Source organism: Sinohyriopsis cumingii, chromosome 8 (assembly GCF_028554795.1).
Source record: "Sinohyriopsis cumingii isolate HCF-2022 chromosome 8, ASM2855479v2, whole genome shotgun sequence".
In the NCBI taxonomy this organism is placed as follows: Eukaryota; Metazoa; Mollusca; class Bivalvia; order Unionida; family Unionidae; genus Sinohyriopsis; species Sinohyriopsis cumingii.
The window spans coordinates 26,875,405-26,899,997 of record NC_142968.1 but is presented as its reverse complement, the minus strand read 5'-3'; the positions used below and the strand labels follow the sequence as shown (position 1 = coordinate 26,899,997).

The 24,593-nt window shown below is 35.2% G+C and overlaps 1 protein-coding gene across 22 annotated transcripts in view; it reads left to right on the top strand.

Annotated features, from left to right (window-relative positions):
* LOC149793181 (fibronectin type-III domain-containing protein 3a-like) overlaps positions 1 to 24,593 on the top strand; it is a 165,332-nt gene that overhangs the window by 39,560 nt on the left and 101,179 nt on the right. For all 22 annotated transcript variants that reach the window (XR_016422727.1, XR_016422728.1, XM_089967116.1 and 19 more), the window contains exons 4-7: positions 6,852 to 6,986; positions 12,077 to 12,204; positions 17,009 to 17,210; positions 20,964 to 21,091. Coding sequence is in view for 20 of the 22 variants with exons in the window: in XM_089967116.1 (XP_089823242.1) it covers positions 6,852 to 6,986; positions 12,077 to 12,204; positions 17,009 to 17,210; positions 20,964 to 21,091 (593 nt within the window). In the remaining 2 variants the exon portion in view is untranslated. The remainder of the gene's footprint in view (positions 1 to 6,851; positions 6,987 to 12,076; positions 12,205 to 17,008; positions 17,211 to 20,963; positions 21,092 to 24,593) is intronic.

The following is a 24,593-nucleotide window of genomic DNA, read 5'->3' as shown; positions in this document are numbered from 1 at the left end:
ACTGCATTGCTCTGTTTCCTCTGCACAAATAGAGTCCTCAAGTTTACCCACTGGACCATTCTCTCACCTTATGTACCCAATTGTGGCACCATCTGCAGACTTGTGACCAACCTGACTTGGCTCACAATTTGTATAGATCTCTGTGTCTGCCTGCTTGAGATTATAGTTCCAAGTATAGAATGAATATGCATCCTCTCCAGACACCAAGACTTCAGATAGTTATTTTCCTTCTCTGACTGTTCGAAGAGAGCAAGATAGCATTGAGTACGATCACCGACACTTTTTATCATCATGGGAGAGGGGATATTGGACAAACCCTGGACTTATCCAATCTTCTCACCAACTCTGTGTAAACACAGCCTAAAACATTAACCCTAGTTACCCTATGCCCAAAGTGGAATCTATCTTTGGTATATTAACCTGTCTGGATAATAATAATGAGGACTTTGTATAGCGCCTAATCTTTAGAAATTAGAAAACATTAAAAAAAACATGCTGAGAATATTTAAGGTAGGAAACATTATTAGGTCTTTAAGTTTGTTCTTGCAGTCGAAATCAGTGAGTTTTGAGAGCCCTCTGTGAATGTGATCACTGTGTCTTTGTGTCTAAGTTCAGTGGGCAATTCATTCCACGTTGCTGGGCACTGGTATGCAAAAGACACCTTTAGAACCTATATCAAGGGCTTTTCTAGCGCATCTCGTCATACAAGACCTGCTTCCTCACTGCATTAGCGATTTCAGGCAAATTCATGAAATACATGACCTATCAGTTGACATGAATTATGTGTAAGTTCTGACAAACAGGTCAGTCTTACTCCTGACAGTATCCTCTGGCATCGCCAAGAACCATCATCCGTCCATGGGTAGCTAAATGTTGTCATGAGTCCTATGTCTCATCTGGACACATCAACTGAAGACCACTTACAACACCCAGTCCAGCCGTTCAGGTGACATTTTAATAAGAACAGACCTGATGCATTGAAGGATATTATACCTCTTTCTACCTCTCTTTAAATGACAAGAGGATCTATCAGAACAGACTATCACATCCTGGATTAAGGGGGTTGTTTACTCATCATATATGTAAATAACTACAGCACAATGAACTTAATAAACACTTTGACTCATGCTGTTCAAGCAGTTGCCACCACACTAGCTTCAGATAGAACTGTTTGCTAACTGACATCATTCAGGCTGTGACATTTTCTAGCTTTTATCCCCGAGATCAGTCATCATAGAGGACCCAATTCGATCAGGTAAAACCTATGTTGACAGCTCAACAGGTCAGCCTTACAGATCGATTGAAAACTTCTTAAGACATGGCATCACAACTTCCACTAAATTTGAGAAGATTTTTATATACCGTTTTGAAGGCACACCCTGACAGATGGAGTCCCTTCCAGTCGTGTTACCTAGAAGCTGTCTAATTACCTTAGGGGAACAGAGATATATCCAGGGTAAGGGGATGTACCTTCCTCCACCTCTTTCCTATTATCTTAAGGTATTATGATTGGGTAATGTTTTTGAGGAAGAAACCAACTGTTCCTGGCAAAATATGATTCTTCGAGAATACTTACCCAATCATAATACATATATACCCTCCTAGCTTCCTGGCAATTGCATCCAAAAAGAGTGTGCCTTCTGCTCCAGTAGTAAATGATGTATTTTTAGACTTTGATTCAAAGTCTTATACCTTTGATTGAAAGTCTTATACATGTATCACTCTGTCTGACAGCCATATAGGCCAGCAGACAACTTGTAGCTCCCTTTAGCTTAAAATGTAGTATCTGGGAGGGCTGGATTTGCAAGGTAGTAGTAGTTCTCCTAAGGTATTTTGATTGGGTAACGATTATCAAAGAAACATTGTGCTAGGAACATTTTTCTATTTATAGCAACTGTATAGGACACATTTTGAAACTCTGCCTCAAATATTCATTAAATAAATAACAAGGTTATTTAGTGGACCAGTCTCTGCCTCAGAAGAATATGGCAACGTATGATAAGCAAAACAGACATTAAAAATGGTGTGACTTGTAGATGTTATGTGACTGAAAAATGTTAGAGCAAATGGATATTCTTAAACTTCGAAACATGTTACATCAGATAAAGAATGAATCAACACCACTTTACAAATCTGAAATGAAGGATACGAGTGATGTATCAGATTGAGCACATCATGATATTCATTGTAGAATTTGTGGACTTGTCATTTAGTGAAAGTTAAACATGCAGACTTGATAAAGTGAGTGTTGAATATAAATAAATTGTCCTTATGTTTAGTGTTTGTATTCTGGTTCTAATTCACTTGAATTTTGTCAATTTGTGACTTGAATTGTTACAAGCTGAAAACTCATGTAAACATTACTGGTAGCATGTGATTTTCTGCATACTTTAATCAGGTTAATCTTTGCAGTTAGATTTTTTACTACCCAGGGATGATCCAAACAATACAGCTTTGGGGACCCCATCTCTAGAATTTGGAAGTTTTCATCACGAAATTTGTAGTTTGGGGGATTTTTAACATGACTTTTGTATGCTTATGATTTTTAACCGCCTAAACCTCATAACATATTCACTTATTTGTTGCAGTTTATTTTCAGATGTCCCTTTATAACAGACAATAATATAATATTATTATAAACCAATATCAATTACTATATTAATTTTTTGTTTTGTGGGAATTACTTTTTAATTTGTAGTGGTTGTAGATGTTGAAGCCGTTGTGTTTTTGGTATAAAAAATGTATTATTTTTTAAACATGTTGATATATAACAAAATATATTGTTTATTCATGTAAAAATTGTATAATTATTATACTAATTCTGTTTATTATTGATAGGTGTTATTGAATTATGTGTTTTTTGATCAAAGAGTACCTTTAAAATGTTTCATGTCAAGTTAAAGTTCCTCGTTTGAAAGGATGGGAATCTTTGTGGAGTATCTACCAAGCATATACAAGTCAGCAAACAAGAGTATTGTACACTATATTTAACTGCGTTCCATTTTTATAAAAAAAAAGCAGGAAATATAAAGTCAAGAAAACATGATTTCATTAATTAGAAGAGTCAGAAAGGAAATTAGCGCTTCACATTAGACCATGGCAAACAAATCTTTCTTAAGTGGAAAATATTGAAGACATTTTGACCAGTTGCTTATCCCTGCCTTTAACTTCATTTTCAAACAATCACATGAGTACAGTTGATACCACTGATACATTACACCTTAGTCATATAAATCAGCAGGGAAAATGGAACACACAAGCATGTCATTATTCATGAAGGACAATTGATTGCTAATAATTAGTGTAGTTTGTCGTCTTTCTTGTTCGCTCTTTCCTGTGTTTAATATTTGGTTATCATGGTTAAACCATGCTTGGAGCTCATCTGGTATTTCAGAGAAGGATGCTTAGCAAGTGTGATATTGATTAGTGAAACCTGTCACTGTCTCCAGGCTCCCATTGAATAGATCTTGAACACAGAGGTAGAGAGAGACCAAATAAATTTTTGAAATTGAAATGGATAATAAAATGAAAAAGTTAACACTGAAAATTGCTTTTATTTATTGTGCCATCCAGTATCTTATACAAGAAGGAAAACAACAGATTAGAATAGAACAACATGGGTTCCTTGAAGGGACTGTTGCTTTACAGAGCAGGAAGAACTCTTAAGATTTTGCTAAAGCCAGTTTTTTCCTCGTTATGTTTATATTCTTTTATCTGTAATGTATTTTCATCAACTGAAGACTTATTCAGAAATCCCAGAATACCACATTTAAAGGGAAGATCAAGGCATAAACTTAGTATATACACAACTGATAGTCATTTGCTGCAATTATAAAACTTTTCTTCAGAAACAAATTTCATTTTACCCTTCATCATAAAAGAAGAAGAAAATATCAAATTTAGTTAATGCATGTACCATAATAACTCTTATTGAATGCACATCACTAATTTACCTAACTTCAAATGAACAGGATTACAAATTGGGATTTCATAGAGAAGCATTAATTCCTTGTTATCACATATACCAGTAAGGACCTCCCCCCCCCATATGTTTCTGGTTGGCTGACCATCCCTGTTTTCCACTGCAGAATCTAGACCTTTTTTCCCCCAGGATTAAAAAATAATTTTTAAATAAGTCCTAGAATTGATTTGTTCATATAATTGAGTCAGTTTTGATCAGTACTTGAAGTACTTTGTACAATATATATATATATATATATATATATATATATATATATATATATATATATACACACATACATACATACATACATACATACAGTGGTGCTCCTCTTATATGGCCACCCCTTCTGCACTGGGAGAGTGGCATTATAAGATGGATGGCATTTCCAGAGGGGGAGAAACAAATTTGTGAGAAATATCTGTAATGTACTTAGTAAGAAAGCTACATACTTGAAAGCATTTAATATCTTTTTCTAAAAGTAACATTAATTATTAAAAGGTTCTTCTTGTTACAATAACAGACTTATTTCAACTGAATATACATTAACAGTTCTTATTCTTGGCGTAATTGTGATATGCGAGCGGATATTGTTGTGATGCACAATGCAAAACCATTCAAAAACATCATTTAAATCTTGGTACATACATAATTCTTTTTCCATTTGCTCCATTTTCCCACTGCTGCTGAATAATATCCTTGTTTATTCAAGAATTTTCTACATAAAATTGTTTTATTCGAGTCTTTTCTACATAAAATTGTTCAGCAAGTATCCCCTCCTCACCTCACCTGATGTCGTCAAGTAGAATAACCGACTTTCTTCTAAAATAATACATCTCCATTTGTGTGATGACGTGTTAATGTTTGGTAATGATTTATTTTGTACAATTTTGCTAAGTGTATGCAATTTAATTATGCAGACGAAACGTTTGTCGAGTGGACAAAATACCTTCTTCGTAAACGCTTGATGCCCCAGTGCTAGACATCACTATAAACTGCCACACTGCAGACATTGTAGCGATATGACTGAAAAATTGTTAAAGTTACATTAAAAATCCAAATCACACACACACTAGGCATGTCTTGGTAAAAATGGGAGGTTAAGACCCCAAGCTTATCTTGTCTCCCATCTTGTGAGACAGAAGTATTTTAATTGCAAAACTGTATGATAGTACTTGGGAAAATATTGGTCTTTTTTCATAAAAAGAAATCATACTTTATATTTGTATGGAATGGTTTTATTTTCCTGAATTTTGTGCAGTTTAATTTTTTATCTCCAAACACTTCCTTCAGTTGTCACCATATTGCCACTTTTATACTGAGGTGCAATAAAATGCTACTTCTGCTTCTTGTTATGGCCTATCAGCTAATGATACAATTATGCTGAAGTTGTTGGAGCATTTCGTTCCAAAAATGTTTGGAGTGAGCAAAAGACAGTTTGGATAAGCTGGGATATCCAAAACATCTGATGTTCATTTCATCAAAAATATCTTAATTTGCACTTTGAAAGCAGGAAAAGTCTAACCAATCATTTATCTAGCCTGAATAAAACTTCTAGACTGATTTTACTAACACTTCTTTTTTTCACTCAAGTTTCAGTTTGTTACCTTTTGTTCACTCTTAGTTACATTCAGTAGAAAATTATTCAAAATATCCTATTTGAAAAGTAATGCACATCAATAGTGTTAAATTATGTCATGTTAATTTGTTATCAGTAGTGTATCTATTATACATAAATTTATTAATCAAGATAATTATTAAAATCACGTAATGTCAACTCAAGTTTGAGATTATAATTTACATATATCCTTATACTGTCATATTTTTCATTTTTCTTGGCAACAGGAAACCAAATTCTTAAGCATCTCTAAATTCACTTTGAGTCATATCTTTTGTATTGTAAGAGTTTGTCAAGTAAGCAGTGCAAGCTTATGGTGTTAGGGATCATCTTGATCCATTTGTGATAAGGAAAAACAAATAGTTCCACCTGTTCAGTTTTATATTGTCATTATCATGTCAAATATTCATTGCGTTTTGCATTATACTTCAGGCAGATTTTTTTAGGGAAGATATTAGGCTTCCTGTTTTGGTATTTAAGCTATGGACATGTTTAGTGTGAAAGGTGTGTAAATACCTTCTTTCTTGTATTAACTATTGATGCTTCCCACTTCATATTGTTGCACCTCATTGACTTTATAACATCATCATAGCTTTTGATGGACCAGAATTTTATAAAAATGTTACATTTCCAAAAACAACAATGATTTTAATTTGTGTCAAGTGTGTGTCAGTTTGTATGCCCATTCACACCATATATTAACATTTATGTTAATATATTTACTTTCCCTCTTTTAATACCATTTTACCCCCCTCCCCTTTGGATCTGGAATATAGTTTATCATCTTACTAATTAAATGCTTATTGAATCTCAGGTTGTGTTTGACATATAAGCCATGGATAGTTTCTTATATCAATGAAAATATAGAATTTTATTTGTCCATTAGTTACATCAAAGAGTTGGACATGTCAGGCACAAGATTTCGGTATTCATAAATGAGATTTTTTGACATTTATGTTGGTGGTACTAACTATAGACCTATGTCCTTAGCAGTAAATGCTAGGAGTGGGGTGCTAAACTACCCAGTATACTGTTGAAACATAATGTAAAAAACCCCAGTGTATCTGGAATACAGACATTTTAGGCAGAAAGTTTGCACAGGGGACTGAAATACATGCATAGGGAGGATTATGCAGTCCGTCTTTGTAGTCAGATACTTTTCACAGTGTACACACATACATGTGCAGACACATTCTTTTCATCTATGTTTAATTCTCTGATGCATTTATATGTATGTGTCAGTAATTTTATTTCTTGTTTTGTTTTATGTAGATAAGAGGGATTCAGAAACAGCTCATTGGGGAACAGTCACAGATGTTCTTGTAGTTATCATATTAGGCATTATAGTGGCAGTAGTCATAGTGGTGGTAACTGTCAGAGCAGTGAAGACATGCAAGAAAAGCAAAAGTAAGTGCCATTTTGATTCATGTCATGTTCATCTCACCTGACAGGCTTAAGGCATCATTACACCAGATAGCTAATTTTCTCCAATGGATTTTAAATATGGAGAAGTTAACACTTATATGCCACAAACTCAGATATGTTGCATCATCACAGAAGGGAAAATACAAGACAAAAGTGGCAAACATTGATTTGTAAAAAACCCCAAATTTGGCCCTTTTTCAGAAATGAAATCCACCATTAGTTCTGACATATTTGAATAATGCACCATTTGAACAACTCTCTAGAGCATCATTGGTTCATCTATCACATAAGATCTGTTTCTTAATGATTCTAGCTACAGCAGGCCAAATTAGTTAAATATGTTCCTTATTGGTTTACCTAAATTATCTGTAGTTCAGTTAGGATGGTTTAGTTTCATGCATGACGGCTCCTGTCCTAAATAACAGTCTCTCACTAATGGATAAGCAATCTTGTGTGGTGAAACCTCATTCCATGTTGGACCCTTCACAACAGGGCTATTTTCAGGATCCATTGAGGGCTTTGAAGTGGTACCTAAACCAAATGAGTGTGATGGGAGATCTTGATTATTTTTAATTTTGAAAATGAAAGGTTAATATCACAGGTCAAGTTCTTTCATCTTGGATAAGATATGTTATTTGCTCTACATAAAGAGAGTTAACCCATGATTAAATTAAGTTACTGTGCATTTTTGCTTATGATGTTTAGGCAGTCAACACCAGCATTACATTCAAGTGCAACTGCTCGCAAACTGATATTGTACAAAGCTTGTGATGGTGGTCATAGACTTATTTCTCTAGTTTTTACCTCCAAGATTTTTCATTCCAGAGGGTACCTTCCCAGGATGTTCAGCAGCTTCTCTGACATGTCTTTACCACATGGGTTGCATTTGTGAGGGCAAGAATATTTACTGGTTATTTGCATTGACATATATGTAGTCACTACTCTAGCCCTATTACATCTCAAAAGCAGAAGCTACCTCATACTTTAGGCTCTAGAGATGGGCTTTTCTCTGGGGTAAAGAGATACAACTCCATCCAACTTTAATCAGTTCTCTTAAGACATTATATTTGGTAACATGTTTGAAGAAGAAACCAATTATTGCAGTAAAATATGTTTATTTGATAAAACCCAATCATAATACAGATACACTCTATCAGCCTGTCCACCATTACATCCTACTAGCAGAGCAGGCATTCGGCTCTAGTAATGACTGAAGTTTGGATAGGATTTGGCACTAAACCCTCTAAGGGTAGATCACTCTTGTCTGACTCACTTGTGTGAGCAGACAACTTTTAACTTTCCTGGCTAGTTTATTTAGATTGGGTAATGGTGGTTTTTACTACCATTGTGTTATGACTGGTAAGTATTATCTAAGAAACATATTTTGCTCCACAAAATGGTTTAACATGAAGTATTTTGCTAACTTACATTTGAAAGAAGAATTCCAAGCATATGCCCAAAATCCATCAACTGTCATACTCATTATTTTGATTCAGTTCTAAAGAACTAAACAAGGGCAACTATCAAAAGGATAGATATTTGATTGTGCAAAAGTATTGGAAGATTGTTATGCCATAACCCCGGTTCCCCAGTTAAATTAAGACCATTCACCTGTAACACTGATCAGATGAAAAATCTAAATATTTTGACATTCCCTGTCCTTTTATCATAGGCCTAAATCATAAAGAGGTGTGATAGCTAATGTTGAAAATAAGTTTCTCTACGTTAATGTCAAAATTGCTGTAAAGTGTCATTGTAAGTGTAAATATCATTAAGCATTAAGAAATCAAGGGCTAGGTGTGAAACTAGCAAATTCTCAATTAAGTATGCTAAACCTCATGTTATATTATTTATTAATATATGGGGCAATGTATTAGAAGGCTATTAAGCTCATTCTTCACAGCAGAACATGATATTGGAATGATTTAGATCCATTGTAGTATCAAGATTGCATCTGGTACCTGTGTAAGAAAACAAAGTCATCTTCTTTTGAGACAAGGTTAGGCAAAAATAATGGATATCTGATACTCAGTGCATATTAAGCAATGCTGAATTATGCTGCAGTTTTTAATTTAAAAGTAGATTTCTTAAGTTGTGATTCTGCATCTACTCAGCCCTAGGATGACTAATTAGTCAAGCTTACCTTAACTCAGCCAATTGTTACCCAGTCAGGATTCCCCAGTCCTGCTCCGTTATTTGCAATTCGCTGTTGGCAAGCAGTTGCCTTATTTCTATAACCATATCTTTTTACATGTTCCCAGCACAGGTCTCAAGTCTGATTTCAAATCAGAAGGAGATTTATTGACCTGTTTTTGTGTGCATGCAAATGGACAAAAGTGACAACTGTTGAACAGAATAACGTTTTCATATGCAAAACTTTAAATAATTTCTTCACTTCTCAGAGTCTGCATAACATATATTGACCAGGTTGAACAGATAGAATTCTGGTAATGAGGGCTTTCATATTTATATGAATGATTACAATATGCCATTCAATATGACTACCCTGAAACTGCAATGGACTTTTTCTTTAGAAAACTACTGAACATAATTTGAGAAAATGTTGCAGAAAGCACTGTTAAATGAAGGGTTTTTATGTTTACATAAATTAGATGAATTTATTATCATATATGGCTGTTGTTACTTAAAAGACCCACTCTGGTGGCCAGTCGTTAGAGCATCTGCCTTGGATGCAGGAGGTCATGGGTTCGATCCCTGGTTGAGTGATGCTAAAGACTTATAAAAATGGTACTAATAGCTGCATTGCTTGGCACTCAGCATTAAGAGGTTAGTGTTAGGACTGCTCAGCCTGGTGTCAGGATAATGTGACTGGGTGGGACATCATGCTACTTGTCTGCGGCATGATGCCCCACTGCTTGACATCACTATAAACTGCCACGCTGCAGACATCATAGCGGTATGACTGAAAAATTGTTAAAGCTATAATAAAAAGCCAAATCACACACACATATGCACTAAAACAAAAACATAAGAAATATCTTGATCATCTTTTTTAATGGCACTGCCTGACTTCGATAGCAAGCATCCTGCCCATAATTTCTTTCACATATATACAAATGATGCTAAATTTGGCTTCCATTAGGACAAGTAGGAATTTCATACATTTACATAGCATTATTTAAAACAACTGCCAGCAGAATTTGACTAACTTGAACACAAAGAATCCTTGCATAGCAGCTTTTTCAATATTGGGTGAATGATGTGAATTGCCATGAATGTGGATGAAAATACAAAAACATGAGAAGCTTTTAACTACACCTCTCCCTCGATAAACTCACGCACAACGGGGTCCACAAACATACACCACACTATACGCGAGGCGTGAGTTACCGAGGGACCTCCCAAAATTAAAATAAACCGCTTTGACATCAAGAAAACGGGTGGGGGGGGGGGCGTTAGGGAACTGGGCTTTTTAATGACAGAATCCTCATTTTACAATCACATCGATAATAATTTTTAATAATGTGCTTTTTCTAATGAAGTTGTTCGTTATTCTGTTTAAATAAAAAAAAAAATTCAAAATATCCAACATATGAAAGATTGTTCCAACTGGTTTGAACAACCATCACGTGTACGCAAAAAATCTGTGTATTACGTCACTGCTTTTTGTTTTCTTGATGAGTCTGGTTCCCGTAGTAGTGTTTAATAGTATCTTGCCAAAATTGGTAGTCCATAATTTGGGAACTAGACTAACTGTTGATACACCACCATATAAGATTCATTTTTTTCAAAAGCACGCAACATTTATTTCGTGACACATCTACGTCGAAACTCAATTTTTTATTGTTCAGTTAGTACAATATTAATGTCGTGATTTCAGTGGAAGTAATAATGAAATTTCTTGTCATCTCTGAGGATATCTCTAAATGCCAGTTCAAGAATTCTCTGAAACTCGCTTGCCCTCAATGGTCCGTATCTGTGAAATCAAGCTCTATATTTTACGAAGTATTCATTTGGGTTGGCTGCCTTGTTATCTTTGACTAGTTATGAAAGAGTTGGTTAATTTAAGGTAGTTTCTGTTACATACACAATAACATTTATTACAGTGTTCAATTGCTCAAATGAAGTGAGTTCACCAGACGTACAACCGAGGCCTCTAGATATTAAGTTAGTCTGATTTTTGTGCCTTTTCAATTTTCTTTTAATCCAGCTCTTTTTTTTATTCAAAAGACATAATTAATGTAAAAATACAAAGGATCAAAATTTCCTTACATATCGTTAATTGTGGTGTTCTAGGAATGTCGTTTGGAAAGAAAATGTAAAAAATTTATATGAGCTATTTTTAAATTTGATATTTCATAGTGTTGACTAAAATTTCCGGGTTCTATCTACTGTTTTCAACGATAAAACGAGCGATACATCAAAGTTTCCATTACCAATTTTGACCGCGATTTTTCTTCATCTTCAACAAATAAGGATAAATTGTTGGGGTATTTTCTGGTTTAAAAAATGGGATCCATGCCTGACACCGCATTATAAGTGGGTTTGTGAGTTATTAGGGTGCAAGTTATCAAGGGAGTGGTGTATCATTTGTATTACATAATTATATAATCAGAAGCATCTCGGAAAATACTGGCTGTACAAGTTTTAGTAAATGAGTCAGTTGACAATCACAAGCTGACTCGTGTCAATTACCCAGGTAAGTGATTGCGGACCCACTCATGCTGCTTGTTTATGAATTATGCTTTGCATTTCATAAGTTTCATTTTTAATAAAACAAATTTTTGGATAATATTTATCATCGATTTATTTTTTTGGGTATCAAGTTCTTTTGGCTGGTTTGGAGCAAAATAAAATTTCTGAGAGCACTTAATTTGAAAAATGTAGTTTCATTGTCTTTCAATTTGTATTTCATGTAGTTAATAAAATTGTTGAAAAGGAGTATACCAGGGTTTTTCACATTATCACATAACTGGCAGTATTTGAATACCTTATTGACATTGCCATTGGATATTGCTATTTGTTATGTTACAAAACCATATTGAACATGAAGCAGTGATGCTATATAATGTAACTCCTTCTGATAAAATTTTGTATTCTGTTTATTGTAGGTGTCCCTAAGCCAGTGCAGATCACATCTCACCCTGACAGTCCTGATTCAGCGTCATACCTGCTGATGTGGGATACACCAGATGATGGAGGATCTCAAATACAACAGTATAGACTCAGGTATCAAGAGGTAAGATAAATAGTGCTGTTGAACTAGATTAGTCTTGTAAATTCAGAATAATCATATACTAAGGTTGGTTGATAGGTAGTTACACTCCCCACTCTACAAATCTATTTTGTTTTAAAGTATCAGGATTATTTTGTTTGGAAACAACAGTTCATACCAAGTGTAAGGTTACAATTTAAAAAACATGCACAGAGAAAGCTGCTTTTTAGCTCACCTGGCCATAAGGTCTCAGTGTGTATTTTCAGCACGGTTGCAACATATTTTCCATTTTTATGTTTCTAGTTTCTTGGAGCTTTTATTCCATGCGTGAACTTGACAAGCAGTTTACATTAATGTAATCAAAGAAAACTAAAATTTTCTGATGCTAATTTATGATTTTAAATATATATATTCTTTATGCATAGAAGAAATTGATAGTCCATGGTCTGCTTCAGTTGCACAGGTGATGAATGTGCATATAATGCAGTGTATAGCATTTCCTTGATATGTAAAATTGTTGTTTTCCTTTTTATGTCTTCCACTTTTTTCAGTACATGAATTATTTTACTTGGCACACTCAGGACAGAGGCTACACTCCTTTCACATAGGATTTGCCTATTTCAGGTTCTTTTGATTTTGATATGGTTATTTTTTATGTCTTGTACTTTGTATTAAAAAAGCTGCAACAAAATTAGATGACTGAGTATTTATTGGAGTGAAACTTTTCTTGTGAAGGACTCCTTAGTAAGTATGGCATGAATCAACACCCTTTCTATTAATTATTGCCCTTCTTGACAAATTTGGCAGGGCCCAATAGTAATGACATCTGTCCACTTGTGTATCTATCCATCAATAATTATTTTTGTCCATTTTTGTGTACTGGCATCTTGCCATTATTTCCATTAGTCATATCTTCTGCTGGTATTTTCTACTGATATTGATTTCTGCAGTAAATCTTGATCGTTGTATTGCAGAGTTAAGTCAGATGCATTATGTAGCTTTACAATAAGAGGACCTTGATTGAATTGAGATTTCATGGTTCCACATCATCATTTAGATGTTCAAGATGGGATTGGATGTTCAAGATGGCCACTACCGCTTAACCGGCTTGAAGCAGCTGTTCCATGTTTTGTGCCATTTTCATGATATATGTGCTTATTGCCTGTCTTCATTTACGTTATTGTGTTCATCATGTATTGGCTGTTCAGTTCGTATGTGTTTCTTCATCTTCTTGTTTTGGAAACGAGAACAATTAGACTTTTTCTCAGCTGTCTTGCTCCACTGCTACAGCTTCCTTTGTTGTTGAACAAACTGCCATCACGTGATACTCGCCAATCAACACATTTATGCTATGATGGACCCTCATTAATTGCTTTAAATGACCTCTCCTTGGCTCTCCACACTACATCGTGCTCTATGTGAACTGGGACTGCATTCATTATTGCTTAAATGTAAACAGAAGGGAAAAAAGAAATGTTTCAGAGCTGGCCAGCGTAGAACAGGATGAAGAATTCCAGTTATTTCCCTTATGCCCTTTCTGGCTCAACAATTTAAAAATTCGACTGTTAATTTAGATAACCTAATTCAAATCCCTATTAAATCCTCAACCTTTTTGTCAACTATCCAAAAGATACCTCTGCGTATTGCATTATTCACTGCCCAATCAGTAGGACCACCGGAAAAACGCACAGAAATAGTTAATTTTATCAATGACCAGAATATTTATGTCTTTTTTCTGACAGAAACATGGCTAAAAGCATCAGGCGATGAACCCAGTGTGCGGATCTAACACCCACTGGTTACTCCATCATGTCATCCCCCTGCCACTCTTGTGGAGGCGAAATTGCTGTCATCACAAAGAACTCCATGATCAAAAGTCTTAACCACACCACAACATTCAATTTTGACCACACATCGCTTGAAGTAGTCCAAACCACACTCACACTGGAGCAAGGGTCATTCCATTTTTCTGCCTATACTGTCCTCCTCTTAGTAGAAAAAAACAAGCTGACTGAATCTCTCTTTTTGGAGCAGTTTCTGAATCTCCTGGAGTATGAAAATTTGATTGGTGGCAACCTGATTATTCTTGAGATTTCAGCTTTCACTTTGACTGTCCCAGAAACCCAAACACTTCAAAACTCATACATTCCATTAATGTTTTCAAGCTCAAACAGTCAGTTAACCAACCCATCCATAAACATGGTCACATTTTAGACTGGATTCTATATAGACCTGATGATAACATTATACGGTCCTCCCTGGTATCCCATGAACTTGCATTAGATCACCTCTACATTATATGCTATCTTGATATATCAGTCCCTGACCCTCTACCTTTATCTGCTACTAAGAGAAACCTCATTATGATAAATAGAACCAAACTAATGCATGACATCCAAGCAAACCTAGCAACTTGCTTACCTCTTACAGCAGAACAACTCGATAACTGCATGGATTCATTGCTTGACAAACATGCCCCAGCTACCAAGTGCAGAGTGTCAATTCAGAAGTGCTCTCAATGGTATAGCAGTTTTAGACCAGCTTCACACTGCTAAAAGAGACCGCCATATAGGTGAAAGGCTTTGGCTTTCCACCAGACTCATTATTCATAAGCAAATCTATGAAGCCGCTAAGAAGAATGTCACAGATATAGTCCATGCAGGAATATCAGCCCACTACAGTACTAAGATAATGGAAAGTTCCACCTGCAAAGAGTTCTTCAAGATTACTAACAAGCTAATGTCAAGGAACAAATCTAACCACTTCCAACTACCTTCTCTCCAGTCGACCGTCTGGACATGTTTGCAAATTTCTTCCGTGACAAAGTACAGACCATTAGAGATAAGATTGACATGGTGCCACAATTTCAATTGACTCATTGTCACTATACAGTTGGGATACATAATTTCAGCGGCAACCATTAGCAGCATTTAAACCTGTCTCATCTATGGATTTCATACGTACAGTCCGGATGAAGATTGCACCAAAGTCATGTGAACTTGATCTAATCCCAGCATCACTGCTGCTTGGAGTGAGTGCTTAGATCCAGTATTGCTTACACTAACTGATGTTATTAATACCTCTCTCTCATCCGGGTAATTCCCATCATTTTTCACAACTGCCATTGTAAAGCCTCTGCTAAAGAAACCAACACTGGACCATAATGATTTAAAGAACTACCACCCAGTTTCTAATCTCCCATTCATTTCAAAAATCTTAGAAAAGGTTGTTCTACCCCAGCTTGTATTTCATCTGAATTCAAACAGTCTTTTTAGCAATGTACAATCTGCATATCGCCCTTGCCACAGTACTGAAACTACTCTTCTAAAAGTAGTTAATGACATTCTCTCTGCTTTGGATAGTGGAAAGATTACAGTCCTCATCCTCCTTGATTTGTCGGCAGCATTTGACACAGTAGACCATGATATATTACTTCACCATCTCCAGCTTGTATTTGGCATCCATGATACAGCCTTACTATGGTTCAAGTCCTACTTGGTAAACAGGACACAAATTGTGTCTGCAAATGGAATACACTCTAGCCTAGTTAATCTATGTGGTGGTGTTCCACAGGGGTCTGTTTTTGGACCTGTTCTCTTCATTCTATACACTAAGTTGCTTTCATGTGTCATAGATCATAATCCAGTGTCTCACCAACTGTACGCTGATGACACCAAAATATACAAATCTAGCCACCCAACTGAAGTTGATGCTACCTCACCCATGTGTACACACCAGCAATATACTTACACTCCTCTTCTGACAATCATATACTCATTATTACCACTACGAAAATGAAGTAATATGGACAACGTTCTTTTGCATACCAGGGCCCAGCAGTGTGGATTGAATTGCACACTGAGCTTAGACATAAATACACAGTGATCCCATTCAAGAGTGCTCTTAAAACTCACATATTTCGACTGCAAGAACAAACTTAAAGACCTAATAATGTTTCCAACCTTAAATATTTTCTGTATGTTTTTTATGTTTTCTAATTTCAAGGTGTTTGTTTTTTGTAATCATATCATTATATATGTTTTTTATCTTATAGGTGTTGTCTAATGTTGTAAAGCGCTTAGAGCTTCTAAAGATTAGGCACTATACAAAGTCATCATTATTATTATTATTTACAGGAGTTATTCTGCATCTCCTTGTCCTTTCCTGTGTGTTGGTCCTGACTTGGTTTTTGCAGCATACCTTTACCAATGATTGTTGCATACAACTAAATTTAGTGTGTGGATTGACATTTATCAGACATTATCTAAATTTAGTGTGTGGATTGACATTTATCAGACATTATCTAAATTTAATTTCCAAGACTTTCCAACAGTATTTACAAGAATTGTGCTGTTTGATTATTTTTTCTCCTTTTCTCCACTGGTATCTGCAGTATAAATTTAAAAAAAGGTTTATTGGTTTTGTACACATTTGTTTTTGGGTTGTATGTCAATATGGTCTTGAATGACATAAGTTGACATCATTCATTCCATATTCTTATTTTCAGGATTTGTAATTAGTTATGTGGTTTTGTATTTATGAGACCTTAAATAGTTTAAATGCACTTAGTTTCCAGCCACCAATGATATCATTTACAAGAGTTATGGTGTTTTATTGCCTGTCAAGTTACTCAGTTTAAAGGCCATGGTAAGGGAATTCCGGTGAGCAGGGCACTTGTGATTCATCCTTTTCTAATAGCACATTACATTTGTTTTGTTTTGTATTTTTCGTTTTACTGTGAAACCTTGTTTATTACTTTGTCAGTATTGTTGCCAAAAGTTTGGTGATCTGTTAATGTCTCAGAATTTATATTTCTCATTTCTTGTAGGTGGAAATCATTCCAGATAAACCAAAGTATGAACTGTCCCAAGTTGTATGTGGATATATTTCTGTTGACAACATTCTGCCATCATCTGTAAGCTATAAGCTGTCATCACTTATGCCTGGAAGATACTACCAGGTAGAAATTCAGGCTATGAACACACAGGGGCAATCTTTTCCACAATGTTTTATTTTCAAGACCAAAGAGGGTAAGTAAGAATTTTGTTGTATCCCACTTTTGTTCAACACTGGCTGTAATGTGAATTAATGCTTGGTATGTTCATGTAAATGTTTCTGCATTAGTAGATAGAAAGAGATTCGGGCATCCCTTTTATTGGCAAGGAAAGGTTGGCTACAGGTATGATGATTTAAATCTTACCAACTTATTCTGCTTTCAAGTTACAGTGTACAGGACTAAATTGTAGGAATTTTTGTCTTCCAAAATCCACCACAGAAATACTTAAATGACTGTTACTGACTAAACATTCCCAGGAAATGTTGGACACATGAGTAATATGTTGAATTAGACTGGGACAGAAATAGAATAAAGTCACATGCCCTGACCCACTTCCATTGTGGAATTATTTGCACTAGTTCAGTAGCAGAAAATTTTCTGTTAAGTAAATAATTGAATATTTACCTTGGGAATGGTTTTGTGTAACATATGTCATCTTAAATGAGAGATAACACTTTGTTGGTGCAAGAGATGTACATGATATCATTTGACAAACAGGGTACATGTAGATTTATTGGAGGTTTCAGTAGCATATTTCTGTGGTGTTATTTCCATCACTGGCAGACAGTTTTGGTTGTTTTCTGATTATTTACTGAGCTTAATGTACATCCAAGTGTGAACAGTGTACTTTAAACACTTGATAATATCATGCCCTACTTTTAAGAGCCACAAAAGGACTATTTCTCTTAGACCCTTCTATAAATTGGGGTGTGTTTAGCAATTCAGATATATCTGAAGGGATGACATATCGTGAGTTAGGATTGCAATTTGGAAAATAAACAGACCAGCTGGATATGGTCCAAATGTGATCAGGTTGGGATGATAACCAGGCTCATCTATGGATTTCTTTCTCACTGAATTAAAAGAACTGAAACACTTTCTCATCCTTTAATACATGCAGCATGTTAATGAATTTAAATCATCTTCTCCATTTTAAAATGAATAAGTTGAAACAGACTATAGTCACTCTAATAGCATGGAGTTATATGACATAGGTCAGACTATCTGTAAAATTTAAAGTAAAACTGGTGCATCCAATATATTAAGCAATTATATCACATAATATGTATGGCAAGAAAAGAAAATAATTTTATTTCTCCCGTACCTCAAATGTATTATTCACAAGACTTGAATCACATGTCAAAATATGCAAATCACACGCTGCTCAAGAAATAAGTCCCTATATTTTATGACTCTCAAACTGCCACTATCCGGAAATGATATGTTTGTAAAGCAGATCCTGCATTGGTGACTTTTGCTTTCTTCAAAATCATGAGAGCCTGTTGATCCATTTGAAGGATGAATTCCCTTCTGAAAAGATACGTGTTAAGAATTTTTTAGTTGTCACACCAGTGCCAGTCACTCCTTTTCCATCATGGAGTACATTTGTTCCCAAGGAAGCATTTTCCAAGTAGCAGAAGTAATCAGTAACCTTACCCCCATATGCTCCAGAAGCAAAACTGCCCCTAATTCTGTGTTGGATGCATCAGTTCTTAATATAAATGATTTATACAGTTCTGTTAGCTTTAAGATTAGTACATTGATCAGTTTTCCCATTTAAGAGCTCTTTTCTGCCATTTACCCCAAGTAACTGTATTGGGTTGCCTTTTCTTAGTTAAGTTCGTCAATTGATTAACAGTGGTTAGAGCGTCCGCCTTGGATGCGGGAGGTCGTGGGTTCGATCCCCGGCCGAGTCATACCAGAGACTTAAAAAATGGTATTAACAGCTGCCTCGCGTTGTCGTTCAGCATTAAGATATTAGTGTTAGGACTGGTCTTCCTGGTGTCAGGATAATGTGACTGGGTGGGACATCATGCTACATGTCTGCAGCATGATGCCCCAGTGCTAGACATCACTATAAACTGCCACATTGCAGACATCATAGCGATATGACTGAAAAATTGTTAAAGCTACTTTAAAAATCAAAATCACATCACATCACATCAATTGATTAACTATAGAAGGAAAACTATCAACCCAAGGAACGATCAGATCTATTGCTTGGTTTCTGTTCTAGGAGCATTTCTGATTGCTTTAATTTTGTCAGAGTGTGGTTTTAACTGCCCTGACCTACTTAATAGTTGGCCCAAGCATTCAATGTAGAATATGATATACTACACTTGGTGCATCTAGATGTGAGATTGGCCTGATGGTATTTGTTGAATGGGTTGAGTAATACTCAAATATTCTCTTCCCAGGTATGCACGTATCCAAGAATATCATGAATGAAACTACATTTTCCATGCCTTTCAACAATTTGCACACAAGACAAATGCATGAATCACCTTCATTGACTAAACTTATAGGGATGACTTTAATCTGGTAAAAGACCTCTATGGGTTGCAAATCCTTAATATGTGGGCTTTATCAACCATTGCCATTTGTCAGTATCCTTTGGTGAGATCTAACTTTGAAATATACTTTTCCCTGCCAGTTTTGAAAACATGCACTCCATATCTGAGATTTGTACCACATCGACTCGGTGATTTTATTCATGTGACAAAATTATATACAGAATTGATTAATTTCTTGTTTCTTTTTTGCCAATACCGTGGGGGATGAATACCTGGAGCTGGATAGCTCGTTCTCCCCAGGTCTAACAATTTGCTTACTTCCTGTGCGTTAAATGATATTGGATATCCTTTAATTCTGATTATTAAGTTGATTTCATGTTTTAATAACCCATTTATGGTCTGGTCTGTCTGTAACTACATCTGGATACTTTCCCAAAATGTCCGTGATTTGTTGTTGTTGACCTTCAGGTAATAATGGGCACATGCTAATCTTTTTTCCCACCCCAGTGGAGATCTCAAGGGGAGTTTCTGCACTGGTCTATAATTTCCATTTGTGACTTGACTCACCTTCAATGACCACAGTACATACAATGTGCAATACTTTCCTTTCAACTGTTTGATCAGGCCCTTGAATGTTCTGTTTTTGATGACATAGGTTCCTTCCCCTTAGATCAATAACTTTGTTCTGCTAGTACAGAGAAGCACCAACACATCACCTACACTAAATTTCCTAGTTTGCATTGCATGGTTTTAAACATGACCTTGGTTGTTTAAAACTACACAGATGACTGGTATTATGCACTATCATGCCTTTTGTTTATGAAGCTTTTTGCATTTCGTCATTTCTGTTTTCAATGGAAGAAGGAGATTAATTCATTGTGAGTTGGATTTTTTGTGCAAATCAAGTTCTGTTTCTAGTTTGGATTTTGGAGAAAATGACATTTTTGAGAATGCATCATTTTTATGAAGATGGACAAGGATTTTTGAGTTTTCATTGAATAATAACTTTCCATGTGTCTTTCAATTTGTGGTTCTTGACATTAACTAATTTGACAAAAACTGCTACTCCATGAAAAATAATGTTATTACATTGCAGTAGAACCCATCTTGAAAGACAATCTTTTCTGCCCCCCAAAAATGGTCTCTAAAGACAGGTGATTTCTCATGACAGGTGATAAGTTAAACAACAAATCTGTGCATGGATAACTTGGTCTATCAAAACAGGTGATGTCTCATAAGAGTGGCATCTCAAGACAGGTTGTACAAGCTCACATAACTGGCAGTATTTGAATACCTTAAAGACATTGTCATAGGACATTGCTATTTGGTAGGTTACAGTACTAAATCTAACTTGTATCACATGGAGTGATGATAGTAATTTAGTAATTAATGTAAATTTTATCTGATACAATTTAATATTCTGTTTATTGTAGATGTCCCTCAGCCAGTGCAGATTACATCACAACGTGACAGTCCTCAGCCATCATCATACCTGCTGATGTGGAAGAAACCAGATGATGGAGGGTCTGAGATACAAAAGTATATACTCAGGTATCAAGAGGTAAAAAGAATAATGCTCTTGAACTATAGTCTGAATATACCTCCCCATTTGTTTGTAGCCTCCCCCTACAGATTTCAAAAACAAAAAGCATAAATGATATAACAAAAATGAACAAACTTAGTTCATTGATTGATTTATAATTTCAAACCTAATTAAAACAACGGAGGCCCTAACACTGTTATGATCTGCGCATTTCATGTGAAATGGAAGTTTTTAGAGTAAAAGACAACCCTGTTAGCCAGTCATTTCCACTTCCTGCTCAGGTCCATTTTCAGTGAATGGGTGGATGCACGACTATGCAAGTCTGTACATAGAAGGTAAAAACTGCATCATCTGCTTCTGATATTTACAATATCATCCCAAGCACACACAAAAAAATAACTAGAAATTAGTTTTTTTTACATTGATTTAACATGTGGTGTATTGTCTTTATACATGTGGGCAAAGGGTTATATCTCACAACTCTCAGCTTCATAATAATCTACAGAATTATCTGGCAATTACCATATAGGATGAAGTATGTCACTCTGTTGTCTGAGGAATATAGACTCGACCATATTGTACACAATGTGGTACTGTGTTAGTTTTACACTCCGTTAAGCATGAAATGTGCAGACATTGACAGTGTTAGGGCCACCCTGGTCACTGTCAGGTTAGAAGTTATAAATCATTGAACGAAAACATCATACCTGCTGATGTGGAATGAGTCAGATGATTGAGGACCTTGGCTGCAAAAATATATTCTCAGGTATCCAGATGTAAGAAGACTAATATTGTTGAACTAGACTTTTAAAATCAAAGTAATCATATAGATAGCTCGGTAGGTAAATAGTTGCAGCCTTCACTTTATAAAACTAGTATGATTTAATGTATCAGGGTCGTTTTAGTTGGAAACTGCAGTTTGTACCAAGTGTAAAGTTGCAGTCACAGAGGTATGTAGAGAGATCTCTGTGTATTAGTACACATGGCTATAATGCCAAATGAATTTATGGTGTGATCCCATCAACACTGAGCATTTTGTGCATCATGCATCTGTCAACAACTGCTTCTTGAAACTTTGGAGACTATGTTTCTGGTATGCTATTGAGCAAACTGGAAAATGAATTTACTTGATTATTCATACATATTAATGAGGTGATGATGCCTCTGATTGGCTGATCCTGCTGCCACACTGGAAGCCATATGTATCAATCATTAAGACCTTGGATGAGTTCAGCTATGAGTGAGATCTATACATATAAATGAAGTTTTCTTGCATCTGACTGGCTGAGCTTCCTATCATCGTGGAGACCATATGTCTGATCAGATTTGGATAAAATCTTGGCATATTTGTTTTCTAGGTCTCTGATAAGTTTAGTAATGAGTAAGATAATATCAGTTAGGTTATCTTCATTTGATTGTCTAAGCTTGTGATCACTCTGGAAGCAATATTTCTAATCTGATATTTCATCAGTTTTAGAATACATGCTTGCATGATCAAGATCTTCCATAAGTTCAATAATGAGCTGGTTCTATACATTGTAATGAGTTCGTTTCACACGCATTTGGCTGAGCAACATTGCATAGACTATGTCTTATCCTATTTTGATAAAACTTTGTAATTAGATTTAAAGTATAAGATCTTATTTAATGACAATTTATAGCTTAATAAATCGAATCATAATTGTGACTTTATCATGTATCTAATTGGCTGAACTTGTTAAAACATGAGTCACTTGATTTCTGATGATACTTTTATCTGCCTTTTTCAGTAGGCTTTTATCCAAGGCATCCAATGAGTTTTATTATGATCAAGACCTTTACATATTTATGAGGCAGTTTTGCATCTGATTGGTGGAGTTATTTTATGACTCTCAGAGACTATATTGCATTGAATTCATATAATTTAGGACAAGCTTGGTAGATAGGTTAGCATGACGATGTTGGTTGAGTTTGATTCTGATCAAAAAACATGTTAATGGGGGAATCTTGCATGTAATTTGCTGAGCTTATTTCCCAATTTTGATCAGATGTTGCTGATCCTAGGCCTATAACATCATTGTCTTAGACTGGTGCTATCAAGTATAATAGGTGAGTGATGTTAATGAGATCTTGTATCTGAATGGATGAGGTTGTTAACCCTGTAGACCTTGAATTTATATCTGATTGAAACCTTGCTCAGTAAGTGTGCATGATCAAGACCTTGGGTGAGTTTGATTGTAGCAGGGGTGTATGCATAATAATTATGTCTTTAACTTTGGGAAGAATTTTCATAAGGTTGTGTTCTTACAATACTACATGAGCCTGTTTAGTGAATGGTCAGCTGGCAATATTAGGCCTGCATGGACCTCTTGTTTTTATTGCTAGACTGCTTGGACTGACAGGATAGTTATTTATTGCTCATTCTTAATTATTATATCAACTGCCTTTTAGCACACTAATTATTTCTCTCAATAAATCTGATGTTTATTCTCACACAACTTGGAATTTGTTATTTGTTCCATACCACATCATGCTGTGTTTAAAAATGGAAGTACATATCTAAATCGGGAAAATATACATGCATAAAAGATGTGTTCTACATTCATGATTTTGTGTTTTGGTTTTGGTCAAAGGTTAGTATGACCTAGTTTTTAGTAATACTGGTACAATAGGCCTGTGTTTAATGAAAGATTTAATTCTGAAATTTAACCATCTGATTGACATTGTGAATGGAGAGGAAGAGAGACCTTTGGTAATTTTGCATTTTGACCATATTTGAAAAACTGGTGTTGTCCAGTTTTGTATTTATGGCTTCTTGTATTCTGTTTTCATTATTTGTACTTTGCTAGAGAATGCATACAGTAATAATTTATGTAATGAAAGGAAACTAAATTTCTTGGTACAGATTGTTAAATTTAAATAAATATTATGATTCAGTGAAGAAAAAATATTCTTTGGTCTGTAAAGTGCTTCATTTGCATGGGTGAGGGGTTTACACATGAGGCAGTGCAAAATATTTCCCTGTCATCATGCAATATTGTTGTTTTGTTACCTTTGAGTCCTTCAGTACATATATTGTTTTTGTGTCAGTACTCTTTGGACTCAGACTGGAATCCATTCTCTTAGGATTCATCTATTTCATATTCTTTTGATTTGAATTTATTATGTCCTGTAATTTACTTAAAAATATACAACAATAATTAGATGACAGTATATAGTGATATGAAACCTTTATTATGAATGACACCTTGGTAAAGATGGCATGAATCAACATAATTCTATTAATTTTTTTACCCACTTGACATATTTGGCAGAGCCCTATAGTAATGACATATGTTCATTTGTGCATGTAATCATCAACAGTTATCATTTTTGTTTGTTTGTGTGTCCATTCATGTTTTATGAATTTTGCTTCTGCAAGAGAGCTTTGGTGGGAATTGATGGATTTTAACCAAATTTTTTACACTACATTTTCATAATAAGACTAAACAAGGTTGATTTTAAGCATTTAAAGACGTAATTTGCTGGATTTATAAACCCT